This window comes from Spinacia oleracea, chromosome 1 (genome assembly GCF_020520425.1).
Source record: "Spinacia oleracea cultivar Varoflay chromosome 1, BTI_SOV_V1, whole genome shotgun sequence".
Classification (NCBI taxonomy): domain Eukaryota; kingdom Viridiplantae; phylum Streptophyta; class Magnoliopsida; order Caryophyllales; family Amaranthaceae; genus Spinacia; species Spinacia oleracea.
Window position 1 is genome coordinate 45,223,390 of NC_079487.1, and position 15,369 is coordinate 45,238,758.

At 40.1% G+C, this 15,369-nt stretch overlaps 1 protein-coding gene across 1 annotated transcript in view; it reads right to left on the reverse strand.

The window, feature by feature from the left end:
• Positions 1-4,510: 4,510 nt before the first annotated feature.
• The window catches only part of LOC130464091 (uncharacterized), a 30,305-nt gene continuing 19,446 nt past the window's right edge, over positions 4,511-15,369 (reverse strand). Inside the window, exon 6 of the mRNA XM_056833496.1 lies at positions 4,511-4,678. Coding sequence (XP_056689474.1) covers positions 4,511-4,678 — 168 coding nt within the window. The remainder of the gene's footprint in view (positions 4,679-15,369) is intronic.

A 15,369-nucleotide genomic window follows, 5' to 3' on the forward strand; every position in this document is an offset into this window, starting at 1 on the left:
AAGTATACATAACTATTAGCCATTACGCCTCCTCTTACGAATTGGGGATTTTCAGTTAACTTCGTTTCTAAATGTGTTGGCAATTTTTGCATCAATAGGAATTAACACCCACTAGTTGGTAAAATCTTGATATTACAATCGAATTAGTTCCCATTGATCTAGATGATAGGCCAACTTGGTACAAAGAGAGGGTCTACCCAGCGAACAAGGTGAATATTTTATTTAGTTGAGAAGATATTTGCTTGAATACGTCAAATTCAGTATTTATTTTCTGAATCATGGATTTTGTTACAGATACCGGATTTAGAACACAACAAGAAGATCATCAGAGAGAGTATGTATTTGATCAGATATTACAACAAGAAGATCATTAGAGAGAGTTTCCTCTGGTCAAGGGTGACATTCCTAACCAAAGAGGGTACCGGAGTTACTCGGATAAACCAAACCTTTCGGGAAATGTCCTAACTTCTGCCTGAAAAGGAAGAAATCTTGATGATATCGATAGTACACTCCACTTAAGTGAGTAGTAAATAAATGTCCAACTTTACGCTGCTATCTTACAATGAAGCTAAGAAAACAAAAGAGGATTAAATATATTTCTCGCCACTTCCAGTCAACCCTGACAAGGAAAAAAATAATCCTCAAGTAGAGGAAAAGGAGTATATCACCTAAACAAAAATAAATAAAATCAAGTCAAGTGAAGTCATATAGCCCACAACAACCTAAACAAATGCATCATTTCTAAACGACGTTTACTACTTTACTTCAAGGAAAAGCCATGTGAAACTTAATTTCACAACAAAGTAGCAGAAATATATTCTTAGCATAGCAAAAAAAAGGACAAATAATAAACGAAAATAAATGTGTTGTCCTAATTCCCTTTTAGTTGATAGATTCTTGGAAGAACAAGAACATAATATAAGGTTAGATGATGAGAAGTGATGAGTAGTACATTCTACTTCCTCTAGATTGAAGAGAAATTCTTGAATCACATCTGTTTTAGAATTCGTTGAAACTCCTAACATAAGATAAGGGATCCCACCCGCTTGGATACTCAACACTAATCAGAGGAGAACACTTTTTCCTACAGAATTCCCTAGGCTGATTAGTACTAAGACGATTGTCAGAAAGCTCGAGCGAGTTTTGTAGCTTCTACTTTGTATATTTGGCAAAGATAACAACTATTGAAGCATGAGATCCTTTTTCGAGGGGAATTAGAGCAATCGGTTTGGATGCAATTCAGAAGATTAACATTAGTAGTTTATGAGATCTCTTTTCTAGGTATCTCATTTGAAGTTGCAGCTCCTCCTCCATAAGGTTCATACCTGATTTAACCAAGGTGATCCAGAGTTAGGACAAAGTTTCAGTGTAAGGAAGCCAACTCCACACAAAACTGGATTATTTTTCATACTGAAACCCTTCATTTAATCTCAGCTTTTATTGCAAACATCAGTTATCTATATCTAATAATAACCTAAAAGCAATCGCTACAACAAATGAATTCAGCAAAAAGAGAGAAAAGGAGATCACAAGGAACAAAAATACCTGTAGATGGATAGTTCGCAGGCTCTGAAATCTTGGTAGACGAGTAATTTGAGCAATGTCTAAGTTTATCGAAAAATGACACTTTATTGGGTTCCTTTTTCTTCTACTCTTGCTTTGTCTCTACCACACTTCGGAAACACCTTCTCGCCTTCACATTAATACTGCAGTGGTATTACTGAACATACTTGAAAAAACTATCAAAACATACTTGAAAAAACTAAGAAAATGTTATTTAGAACAATACAACTTGCAGAAAAGGTTGCAATTGACATAACGAACGTTTAAATGAAATCATGAGTAGATAGGCATAACGATAAGAAAGATGATTTAAACGGAAAACAAACATAAGTTTAATCCTAAAATACATTCCTAACAAGGGGGGTTAAATTATCCATTGTACCCTTTAATACAGACCTTGCTTCTATCACATAACAATAGATAGATGCCACATATAGTTTAGAGGCACGTTAACAGAGCAAAAGGATGACGGGTATTTCCTAGGAACATGAACTCCTACGCTCTTCCATGTTCCTATAGAAAAACCGTATCAAAATACTTAAGGTTAAATATTACAGGCATAAGTTATGGAGTACCAAAATAGGCTTACATATAGCCACTGAAAACATGCTTGCAAGTGTTGTTGAATACATAAGTAACTTGCGAATTAGCATGTTTGACAAAAGGGTGGTACTTTAGAATCACTCATGTGCAACGACATCCTCTGAACTGACAGCCTTTGCATTTTTACCATTATTTGCGGTGTCAGCATGTCCACTATCCTCTAAACTAGCGTTCTCATCATTTTCACCACCATCTGCGTTGCAAGCAGCTTGTGCATTTCCATTAGCCCCTGGATTGGCTTGCGCTTGTGTAATCCCATCAGCCCCTGGATTGTCACCAGCTTGTGCATTGCCAACATTCTCTGCATTTGCATTCTGAACGACCTCAACCTCAATTTCCACTTTCTTCAAGAACCATTGCAAGACATTTCACTTGGACAGAGATGGTGCTGGTCCAACTTCAATCAAAACATGGTCGATACGGAGTAGTTTGTGCGCGACCCTGAAGGTATTTACATCACCCTGTAAGGAAGAGGTGTACATATATCCTTCTGTTAGAATGTATGGTGAAGGATGTACCCATAGAAGACATGCTAGACAATACACATGGCAGTCCTATTTAAATGTTTGAGGTAGAAGCAGATATATCCTTAACAATAAGCAATAATACACCACGATGAGACAAACATGAACGGGGCCACAAAAATTCAACTTATAGTGTGCTTCATCTTGAAGAGATCAGGAGAAGTAATTCTGAAAAGCCTTTCAGAATCTTTATTGAAGGCTGTGAAGTCATATGTACCCGTGCCGTCTTTGACTTGGAAGTTGAAAATGATCATGCATAGACATGAATATATATTAAGAGTTATATATCATATGTTTTGGAAAAGGGTAGGATGAATGCATGAGCAACGAACCTGGGAGTAGATATAACGACCTTCCTTGAGAAGTTCGGGCAGTTGAAGGTTCCGCCAACTGGTACAGTTGTTGTCTTTCCACAGTTGGGGCAACCAAGATAAGCTTGCAGTTTCTCAAGCCTTGTGTCAGGGATGGAAACAACTAATCAACGACTTTCGTCTTGGAGAGTGTTGTTTTTCTATGACAAGGAAGGAAGATTCATGAATTGTGCATGGCATGCATAAACAGAAGGCAAATGAACTTGATACTAGCCAATAGTAATAAGGTAAGAACATCAAATATAGATGGGGTAACTTGCCCGTTTGTGCCTGAGTTCATCAAGGGTCATGGTAACTCTTTCATTGGAGGGGTTCCTAACATCTAGGACCCGTGATTTCTTTCAGAAAGGGTAACTTGGTGGTCAAATGCCTTGAAAGAAACAAGGCAAGAATGAGTGGCCGTCTGATGCGTGATATATGAAGTTAATGTAGTGGGGAAAAGGCATCACCATTCAGTAAGTGCAGCGGCCCTAGGTCCCTCCGGAGCATGAAAAAAAACAGTGGACATCCTGGATGGGAGTGAGAAACCTACATAACAAATAACAATATAAATGGTGCAAAATAACAATATAACTGGTAGTAGCAAGAAACTTGTAAGAAGTACTGCCTTTGTGGGAAGTGGCCCTTAAAGAAGTGAAGCCAACCACCAAAAATCTTTCATCCCAACAGGAGAGAGTGTCACATTCAGCCTCAGCAAGATCATTCCAAACGGAAATGACCATTGGTTGTTCAGAACTGACAAAGTGAAGCGGGAAATATATGAGTATGTGTTTGAGAAAGTGAAACATGGAAGTAAGGAAATGATGGTTTGTCACAAAGATACATGTGATCAACAATGAAAATTTCTCGGACTAGGACTTGGCAATCCTGAGCAGTGGTAATTGCCCTTGGCTCTTCCTCAACATACAAAACCACTCCAAGAACATTTGAAGGCAGAGGAACATAGCAAAATTATAATGGTATGATGGCAAAGTTCAGAAAGAATAAAAATCACAAATAATCTTCAAATGAAACAGTTTGTACTTTGTATCAAATGCCCCCTTCTTAACCTTTCTAAAACCTTGTAACCATAGGCTAAAAATCAAAGAAATTGGGACTGAGGACTTACCATATTGGATAGGTGCAAATATATTATTGTATCTCATTTTTTGTGTAAATGTGTTGTTGATTTTTTATTAATTCAACTATATGCTCTTAAATTTTCATTTGTTGTAAATTTTTCGATTACTTTTGACCATATGCTCTCATTCCTCTATCAATTTTCTTTGCCTATCTATTCAAAAGTGTAGTTTTCTGGTAAGATAGATAGATTATTGAGTATTGTATGTGAAGGCATAGGTATTTGATACCTTATCTGTCATCAGGATCCCTGCCTCTTGGAATACAAGCGATGGACTGATATTAAGGTAACAGAGGGCTTGCTTCAGAATACAGACGTTGGATTACTGTCTACCGACCAAAGGTCATCTGGAAGTTGAGCTTGTCTTCAGTTTTCTTCCATTGCGGGTGTGTATTCCTGATGGGGGCGTCTTCTATCTCATACTCTCCTTTGTGCATGAATGCTTCCTTGAATTCCTCTATCTGATCTCCAAATAACTCTCTACGCATCTTGTTTTTCTATGAAAAAGAAGGAAACATGATTCATTAGTATGGAATTGGTGTATTTGTTGTAGGTGTTGTAAGGGTGTATGTAAACTCTTTTATTGAGAAAATAATTCAGATTGTATGTATACACATATAATCCTACAATTCCTAAAAAACAATTCCTGGATTGATGACTACATGTGTAGGAAATGATAAATACAACTCCAATAGTTTAGGGCTCCTACAGTTTCTAAAATTGACACCTTGGACTATTAGAGTTTAGTATTCCACTTCAATTTGTCAGTTACACCTTGGGATACCATTTATGCGCTCCTACACTAGTTTTACACAGTTTAGGGCTCCTACAAGTTAGGACAAGGATCAGTTCCTAGATTGACAACACATTTCCTATAGTTACAGACATGTAGGAAAGAACTCTTATTTTAGGTGTTTTTATGTCTCAAGGAAAATGTATTGGATGGTATTATTTAGTGCGAGCTTGATTAATTATCGTAAGAAAACAATGATTCACAACTTGACATGAATGTTTACAGATAAAACACGTAAATAGGGTACATGTCATATAATAGGCAAGGCATACTGAGTAGACCCGATACCTTATCATCCTGTATAATCAGGTGTTGGTACAGGACACCTTTCTTAGGAGATGGCTTAGCTCGCCCCTTCTCGATGACCTTCACCTTCACTGTGTACGCCTTAATTGAAGGGTTTAGTTCATCCAAAAAGGTTTAGGGGAATACAGTTAAACATAATAACATGTGCGGAAACAATCCCCAAAGCCAGGAAACATGTATAAAGCACAGATTAAGCAAACTTATATTCGAAGCGTGTTTTCCACAATAATATGTCAACAAACACGAACAAAGAACTCCACTTGTCGTTCCTCTACTTGGTTCACCGACACGTTCAGATCCGTCTTGATTATCGTAGCTTAGACAATCGATCAAGATACTTTGCTTTTGGGATGAACACACTTTGGAGGCACAGAGAGAATTAGGGTTCTCTTTTTTCTCCTAGGGTTGTGTGTATTGTGTTATGATTAGTTGGAAAAGAGGTTAGAAGGTTATTTACATAACTTTACTAACCGACCAAGCCTTGAGGCAAGGCTGGCTAGCAAGCCCCGCGCGCCATCACACGGACACGCACAACAAGCAGGGCCGTGGGCCGCGCTGCTGCTGTTGTGTCGTGGTCTCGGCCCGCACGCGCACAGTTCCTCGGCCATGGGCCTCGCTGCTGCATTGTGTTGCTTGCTTGCCTATCGCGCGCGCGCCCATGGGCCTTGAGTGCTTCGTGCACTCGGCTCGTGGGCCGCTCCTCGTATTCGCGATTTAATATATTTCCGATATATTATTTATAGTTTCGTATACAACGAATCACCGTCGTACGATACGATTTATTCGTCTCGCCTAGCTTACGAATATTCGCGATACGATATACGATTCCGATGCAAGGTCGTATCGTATAATACGTTTTCAACTTAATTCCCGAAAAGCTATTAAATGAATTTCCGATTCATTTAATCCGGTGATCTGTTACGTGTCATTGGTGTGACCTTGTAGGTTCAGTCAAGAGTAAGCTGTGAGTTTAATATCCATTAGAACTCACTAATCGGAAGCATTGCTCCAGCTAGCTGTTCCGATCACTTGATCTCACTGAATTAATTGTTCGCAATTAATCTGTACCTTGGTATTAGACTTAATGCACCTTGGGTGAAGGACGTATTTCCTTCAATCTCCCACTTGTCATTCAGACAAGTTTGCATCCACATTCCTTTGTCACTTAGTGTTACTTACTGAACATAAGGTAAGATCCAAGCCATCCTTATTACCTCCTGAAGTGTTTCTCGGATTACAGAGTTCAACTGTCAAACTTTTGTAGAAGGTTAAGCCTAACCATTCTGAGCACGGCCATGCATTTTACAGTATCTAACTCTCCGAGAGGCCTTGTTACACAACAACACCATATCCTATCAAAGATAGGAGGACAATCCATTCTTGCAATCTATGAACACTCACTTTGATTCATAATACGCCCAATACCTGCTTTTATAGCCTCCTTTTACGGTGCGACGTTTAGCTAGTATCAAAGCGAACTAATTCTCAAACGAGCAGACATAATCGCTCATGTTCTGAGGAACGGTTTCTAATCACCATTAATGAGAACTACCTATGACATGACTTTAATCTCTTAAAGTGTTCTCATGGTCAATCCGATACAAGATCCAATAAGTATCTATGAAAAAGATTCTGACATCCAGTCACTCTAATTCAAGAAACAGAACTAAGTAACCTACTTGCAATCTAATCTTCATTAGTCATTGGTCGTCCACCTTTCAATGACCTGGATTAGGGATCCTTTGTGACTTCAATATTCAAGTTCACTTATGGGTGTTTCTTTGTCGAAGAATCCATCTTCACATCCCATTTGAATGATTTGAATCACATGGACTTATCATTTAATTCTAAACCACAATTAAATGAATATGAAATAATAAATTTCATAAATATGAAATGGTTAAACCAATTGTTTTAAACATAGATCTAACAGATGTTCTAAAACAATACTTAGAAAATCAAAGCCATTCTCCAACATGCTTGATTCCCATGGTTACTACATGTGCGTTGTGTTTCACTTGTGGCAACGGTTTAGTCAATGGATCCGCGACGTTGTCGTCAGTTCCAACCTTGCAAATCTCGATTTCCTTTCTTTCAACGATCTCTCGAAGTATATGAAATCGCCGCAGTATGTGCTTGGACTTATGGTGGCTCCTAGGCTCCTTTGCCTGGGCAATGGCTCCGCTATTGTCGCAATACAAAGCCACTGGTCCTTTAATGGAGGGGACAACACCAAGTTCTTCGATGAACTTCCGAATCCAAACAGCTTCCTTTGCTGCTTCTGAGGCAGCAATGTACTCGGCTTCAGTTGTAGAATCCGCAATAGTGCTTTGCTTAGCACTTTTCCAGCTTACTGCTCCGCCGTTGAGGCAGAACACAAACCCAGACTATGATCTGAAATCATCTCTGTCGGTTTGAAAGCTTACGTCCGTATAGCCCTTAACAATCAACTCATCTGTACAACCATAAACCAGAAACCGATCCTTGCTCCTTTTCAGGTACTTTAGGATGTTCCCTTGGCAGCAGTCCAATGCGCCTCACCTGGTTCTGACTGGTACCTGCCCGTTGCACTGAGTGCGAACGAAACATCCGGCCTTGTACAAATCAAAGCATACATGATGGATCAAATAGCCGAAGCGTATGGAATTCCACTCATCTTTTTACGCTCAGCAGATGTTTTGGGACATTGATTCTTGCTTAGATATATGCCATGTGACATGGGTAGATGGCCTCTCTTGGCTTCCATCATATTGAACCTAGCCAGCACTTTGTCAATGTAAGTGCTTTGGCTTAGTGCATTCATCCTCTTAGATCTATCCCTATAGATCTTGATGCCCAATATGTACTGTGCCTCTCCTAAGTCCTTCATTGAGAAACACTTCCCGAGCCAAGTCTTTACAGACTCCAACATAGGAATGTCGTTTCCAATAAGCAGTATGTCATCAACATACAAGACTAGGAATGCAATTTTACTCCCACTGACCTTCTTGTATACACAAGATTTTGATGAAGCCAAACTTATTGACTGCTTCATCAAATCGTTTATTCCAACTCCTTGATGCCTGCTTTAGTCCGTAGATGGACTCCTTAAGCTTGCATACCTTTCCTTGGTTCTTTTTATCGACAAAACCCTCCGGCTGTGTCATAAACACAGTCTCTTCAAGAACACCGTTCAACAAGGCAGTTTTGACATCCATTTGCCATATTTCATAGTCATGAAAATCGGCAATCGCAAGGATTATCTGAATAGACTTAAGCATCGCGACTGGAGAAAAGGTTTCATCGTAGTCAACGCCGTGAACTTGCCTGTAACCTTTTGCTACCAATCTAGCCTTGTATATGTATACAATTCCATCTTTGTCTTTCTTCAACTTGAAGACCAATTTGCATCCGATAGGTGTGAACCCATCCGGCAAATCAACCAAATCCCAGACTTGATTTTCAGACATGGAGTCTATTTCAGATTGCATGGCCTCTAACCATTTAATAGAGCTTGGGCTCGTCATAGCTTGCTTGTAAGTCATAGGTTTATCACTATCTAATATGAGAACGTCTAAGTTTTCAGTCAAGAGGACGCCTGTCCATCTGTCCGGCTAAAAAATAGTTCTATTTGACCTACGAGGGGCAACAACGTTTTGAGGAACTACTCCCACCGGCTCTTCTAAAGACCTTGGAGGTTCATCAACCTGAACTGCTTCTAAAGAGTACTGAGTTCGTTGTTCGTCTCGAATCTCTTCGAGGTCTATTATTCTCCCACTTGTCGTAGATGTTGCCGGAAACGGAAACATGGTACGTATCGGAAAATATTATTGGAAATGGAAATATTGCCGGAATCGGAAATATTGCCGGAAACGGAAATATTGTCAGAATCGGAAATATTATCGAAATCGGAAAATAATTCCGGAAACGGAAATATTAAATATTTGTTCGAAACAAAATTAATTCCGGAATCGGAAATATTAAATATTGTTCGTATCGGAAATGAATTTCGGAATCGAGAATTTAATCGGAAGCGTATCGTACGAATTAGCATCGGACGAGGCCTGCCAGACGAAGGCCCAGCACGAAGCCGGGCCATCGCCCAGCAAGCCGAAGCGCACCAAACACACGCTGCCATGCCACGCCAGGCCCAGCACAAGGCTAGGCCCAGCAATGGCCTTGGCGCGCGCGCGGGGCTGCGACGAAGTGGGCTGGCGCTGTGCGTGGGCCGCAAGGCCTGCGTGCGGTGCTAGCGTATCACTCGAAGTGTGTTACTCGAATCCTAAAGCTATTGGGATTCGTCATATGATTAAATCCTTATCCTAATAAAGATAGAATTTGTTTAATAGAGTGTTAATAAGATTCTGTTGGAAATTCTCATTGGGAAACACAAAGGAAAAAAGGGTGAGTGAAAATTCAAGAGTCCCACATTGGAAAAACTCTTCATATTCCTCTTGTTTATTAATTGGGGAATGAGTGTAACTCTTGTTTAAGAAAGTGTGAGAATGGTATGGGTGGACACATCACACACACGCGCGCGCGCGCCGGGCCGGGCGCGGGCCGTGGGCCTTGGGCCTTGGGCCTTGGGCCTTGGTACTTGGTACTTGGTACTTGGGCTCTTGGGCTCTTGGGAATGCGGTTCGCGGGCGTGGGGTGGGTTTTGTGGGTCAACCCTGTTCTTTTTGGTAACTGGACCGGTTTGCGCAAGTCACTGTTACGGGAATCTGTACTGATTACGTAACCGTTGGAATAAATGCCATTAATTACGTCTGTTACCGTTTTCTGGCTGTTGCGACATTCATTTTCTCAGCCGTTTTTGTCTGTTGCAATGCTTTCCTTCTAATTATTTAAATCAGAGTTTCAGTTCCCTTCTCACAGAAAATCATACACACAAAATACGAAAACACATTCTTACTCTCACACAAAGTTGCTCTCGGTTTTGGGCATACGTTCTGACTCCATCCGGCTTTGTGAGTGCACACAACGTCGGAGTTGCGCTAATCCTGGAGGGCGACCGCATTCTGTTCTACTGCACCGGGAGGTAGCGCGGAATCGTCTTTTAGGACAGTGGGTGTCCACGACGCAACAATTGTTCTTCGTTCAGTTCATCGAATCAGATAAGTTTGTTCTAATTTTCGCTTTTATCGCAACAATCTAAAAGACGATTATTATGGCTTTGACTTCCAAATTCATGATTCCTGATATGTCTAAGTTAGAACCTCTTGATGGCAAGAATTATAAACGTTGGGCTGTTAGGATGCGATTCTATTTAGAACAAATTGAGATTGCTTATGTGCTTGATGATGTTGTCGAACCTGATGATGAAACTGAATTGCATGCTTTTGAGTTGAAATTTGCTAAAGATGATAGGACATGTAAGGGCATGTTGCTGCATCATATGTCGAATACTTTGCTTGATATCTATATGGGGTTTAATCATGCTAGGGATATTTGGGATGCATTAGAAAAGAAATATGGAACTGATGATGCTGGTACTAAGCGTTATTGTGTCAGTAAGTGGTTAGCTTTTCAAGTCCAAGATGATAAACCAATTATTGATCAGATTCATGCTTATGAAAATATTTGCATTGCTATGGCTGCCGAGGGTTTGAGTATTTGTGATATTACCCTTGCTATAGTTTTAATTGAGAAACTCCCACCCTCTTGGAAAGATTTTCGTAATCAGTTAATGCATAAGAAAAAGGACCTTACCTTAGAGGAGCTTGTAGGTCACCTGAAAATTGAGGAGGAAAATCGTATTAAGGATAAGGGTCAATCTGTGTTTTCCGGGTCTGCTAAGGCTAACCTTGTAGAACCTAAGCCTCATGCATATTCTGAAAAGTTTAAGGGAAAGGGAAGTCCTTTCAAGCCTCAAGGGAAACCAATGAAGTATAAGTTCAAGGGCAAGTGTTTTGAATGTGGGAAAACTGGTCACAAGTCTGTAGATTGCAGATCCAAGAAGAAGTCGGATCAGAACCAAGCCAACCTTGCTGAAGCTAATGAAGTTTCTAATCCTAACCATTTTGTTGCTGTTGTTTCAGAAGCTAACTTGACAGGTAATGTTGCTGAATGGATCGTTGATACTGGAGCAACGAGACATATCTGCACCAACAAAGACATGTTCACTACCTACGAAAAAACTGATGGTGAAAATGTCTTCATGGGTAATTCAGCTTCTGCAACTGTTCAAGGCAAAGGGAAGATCGTTCTCACTCTTACCTCTGGAAAACTTATTACTCTTACCAATGTGTTGCATGTTCCAGAAATGCGTAGGAACCTGATTTCTGGTAGCTTGCTAATTAAGGCTGGATTGAAGCTTTCATTTGATTCTGATAGGCTTGTTATTACTCATAATGGGGAGTTTGTGGGAAAGGGTTTCTGTAATGGGGGTTTATTTACTCTTGATGTCAAACTTGAAATTATGAATAAGAATGCTAGTACTTCTTCTGTTTATATTGCTGAGTCTATTGATTTATGGCATGCAAGGTTGGGTCATCTTAACATTGCTTCAATTAAAAGGCTTAAACAACTTAACTTGATCCCCAGTTTTTCTAAAACTGATTTTGCAAAATGTGAAGTATGTGTTGAGGCCAAGTTTGCAAAGAAGCCATTTAAATCAATAGATAGACAAACTAAAGTACTAGAGCTTGTTCATAGTGACTTGGGGGATTTTAAAAATTATGAGAGCAGGGGTGGTAAAAGGTATTATATTACTTTTGTTGATGACTGCTCAAGATTCACCATGGTTTATCTTCTCAGGTCAAAAGATGAGGCTGAGGAAATGTTCCTCAAATACAAGGCCGAAGTGGAGAACCAACTTGATAGGAAGATCAAGAGACTTAGGAGTGATAGGGGTGGTGAATATGACCCTAACACTCTTAAGGCATTTTGTGAGCAGAATGGGATCATTCATGAGACAACGGCTCCCTACACACCCGAGCAGAACGGGATTGCTGAAAGGAAGAACAGAACATTGAAGAACATGATGAATTCTATGCTTATTAGTTCTGGGTTTTCTGATAACATGTGGGGGGAAGCTATATTATCTGCTTGTCATGTTTTAAACAGGGTACCTCACAAGAAGATAGACAAGACTCCATACGAAATATGGAAGGGTCGTGCACCTAACCTAAGTTATTTGAAAGTGTGGGGGTGTCTAGCAAAGGTGGCTATACCCAGCTTCAAAAGGGACAAGATTGGTCCTAAAACGGTTGATTGTATTTTTATTGGTTATGCTTACCAAAGTGCTGCATATCGTTTTCTTGTTAAAGGTGCTAACAATTCTTATGCAGGTGGTAACATCATTGAGGCAAGAGATGCCGAGTTTTTTGAAACAGTATTTCCTTTGAAAATATCTTGTATCAATGATGTGCCTTCTTCTAGCACTTCTTCTAGTATGCCTGTTGTTGCTCCTCCCACCTCTGATGTGAATTCTGAATTGGAGCCAAGGAGGAGCAAGAGGGCAAGAAAGGAAACCAGTTATGGTGATGATTTTATTACTGCTTTCTTAACTGATCCTTACTTGATTGATGATGACTTTGTTTATGTCTTTATTTTGGAAGATGATCCTAGGACCTATGAAGAGGCTATGAAATCTGTTGATGTAGTGTTTTGGAAAGAGGCAATAGATAGTGAACTTCAGTCAATCCTAAGTAACAATACTTGGGAGTTGGTTGATCTGCCTAGGGGTTGCAAGCCCATTACTTGTAAATGGATCTTTAGGAAAAAATTGAAATCCACTGGATCCATTGACAAGTATAAGGCTAGAATTGTGGTAAGGGGATTCACCCAAAGGCATGGTATTGATTATTTTGATACTTATTCTCCTGTCACTAAAATTGCTACTATTAGAACTTTGATTGCTCTTGCTTGCATTCATGATCTTGTTGTGCATCAAATGGATGTTAAAACTGCATTTTTAAATGGTGATTTGGATGAGGAAATTTACATGGTTCAACCGGAAGGGTTTGTTGTTCCTGGTCAAGAGAATAAGGTTTGTAAATTAGTCAAGTCCTTGTATGGGCTTAAGCAAGCTCCAAAGCAATGGCATGACAAATTTGACAAGACTATGACAGGTAATGGGTTCCATGTAAATGAAGGAGATTCTTGTGTTTACTCTAAGCATGATTCTGATGGTTGTGTGATTATTTGTCTTTATGTGGATGATATGTTAATTTTTGGGACTAATTTGGATCGAGTAAATGAGACAAAAAGTTTTCTAAGTTCTAAGTTTGAAATGAAAGATATGGGTGAGGCAGATGTGATTTTAGGAGTGAAAATCAAGAGAACTCCAAATGGCATTTGTCTTAGCCAAGCTCACTATGTTGAAAAGTTACTTAAAAAATTTAACTCTTTTGACGTCGATCCAGTTAGGACTCCCTATGATCCAAGCATCCACTTAAGGAAAAATAATGGTGATCCTGTTAGCCAATCTGAATATGCTAAGATTATTGGTAGTGTTATGTTTCTGATGAACTACACTAGACCTGACATTGCTTATTCTGTGAGTAGATTAAGCAGGTATACTCATAACCCAAGTCATGAACATTGGGATGCTTTGAAGAGATTGCTCAGGTACCTTAAGGGTACCATGGATTGGAGTTTGCACTACTCCAAGTTTCCAGGAGTTTTGGAAGGCTATTGTGATGCTAACTGGGTTTCTGGTAATGATGAAATTAACTCTACCAGTGGTTATGTTTTCACCCTAGGGGGTGGAGCTGTGTCTTGGAAATCTTGTAAACAATCTTGTACTGCTATGTCTACTATGGAATCTGAGTTTATTGCTCTTGAATTGGCAGGTCATGAGGCAGAATGGTTGAGAAATGTGCTTGCAGATATTCCGCTGTGGGGGAAGCCAGCTCCTTCAGTTGCACTTCATTGTGATTCGCAAGCGGCTATTGCTGTGGAAAACAACCATGCCTACAATGGGAAGAAAAGGCACATTCGTTTGAGGCACAAGGCCATCAAAGAATTGTTGTCAAGTGGGGTGATATCACTAGACTATGTAAAGTCTGAAATGAACATTGCGGATCCGTTAACGAAAGGCCTATGTAGAAAACTAGTTTTGGAAACATCGGAAGGGATGGGCCTGAAGCCCGTTGAATGAATTGTAAAATAATGAACTTTTACTCACAGAGTTCAAAGGACGACATTATTGTTATAATTCGGAAGCACAAAATTTTATTTTTTGTCCATCCCCTAGATGTTATAATGTGCTTGCTACAATAGGAAAGAGGTTGAGCATACGGCTCTTAATGAACCCATACCATATGTTTGGTGGTGTGAATGTAGCTCACACTTGATGGGATTCACCTACGTAGGTGTGGAAGTGTGGCCGCTTCCTATGAGAATTGCGATGTGGGCTATTCTCTAGAGCACCTATGAGCATATCCAGGTCGGACGTATGGCCAGTATAAGGCGTCACTTTATTCGCGGAGTCAGAATGTCATACATATTCAGTTGCGTGCTTTAAGTGACGGGTTTCTATCTCCCTATCAAGTTCAATACGAAAGTCACTTGGTAGGAAAGAGATCATAGCTTAAATGTCACTAAGTGTTAATTCAAGTCGAAAGACATTGACACCTATTCAATTGTTTTGTTTTGCCCAAAACCAATATCCTTCTCCTTTCTTTTCTTTCTTTTCCGCATATTCGAACCTGTGGGGGATTGTTGGAAATTCTCATTGGGAAACACAAAGGAAAAAAGGGTGAGTGAAAATTCAAGAGTCCCACATTGGAAAAACTCTTCATATTCCTCTTGTTTATTAATTGGGGAATGAGTGTAACTCTTGTTTAAGAAAGTGTGAGAATGGTATGGGTGGACACATCACACACACGCGCGCGCGCGCCGGGCCGGGCGCGGGCCGTGGGCCTTGGGCCTTGGGCCTTGGGCCTTGGTACTTGGTACTTGGTACTTGGTACTTGGGCTCTTGGGAATGCGGTTCGCGGGCGTGGGGTGGGTTTTGTGGGTCAACCCTGTTCTTTTTGGTAACTGGACCGGTTTGCGCAAGTCACTGTTACGGGAATCTGTACTGATTACGTAACCGTTGGATTAAATGCCATTAATTACGTCCGTTACTATGATCAATGTTTTTGACCGTTTTCTGGCTGT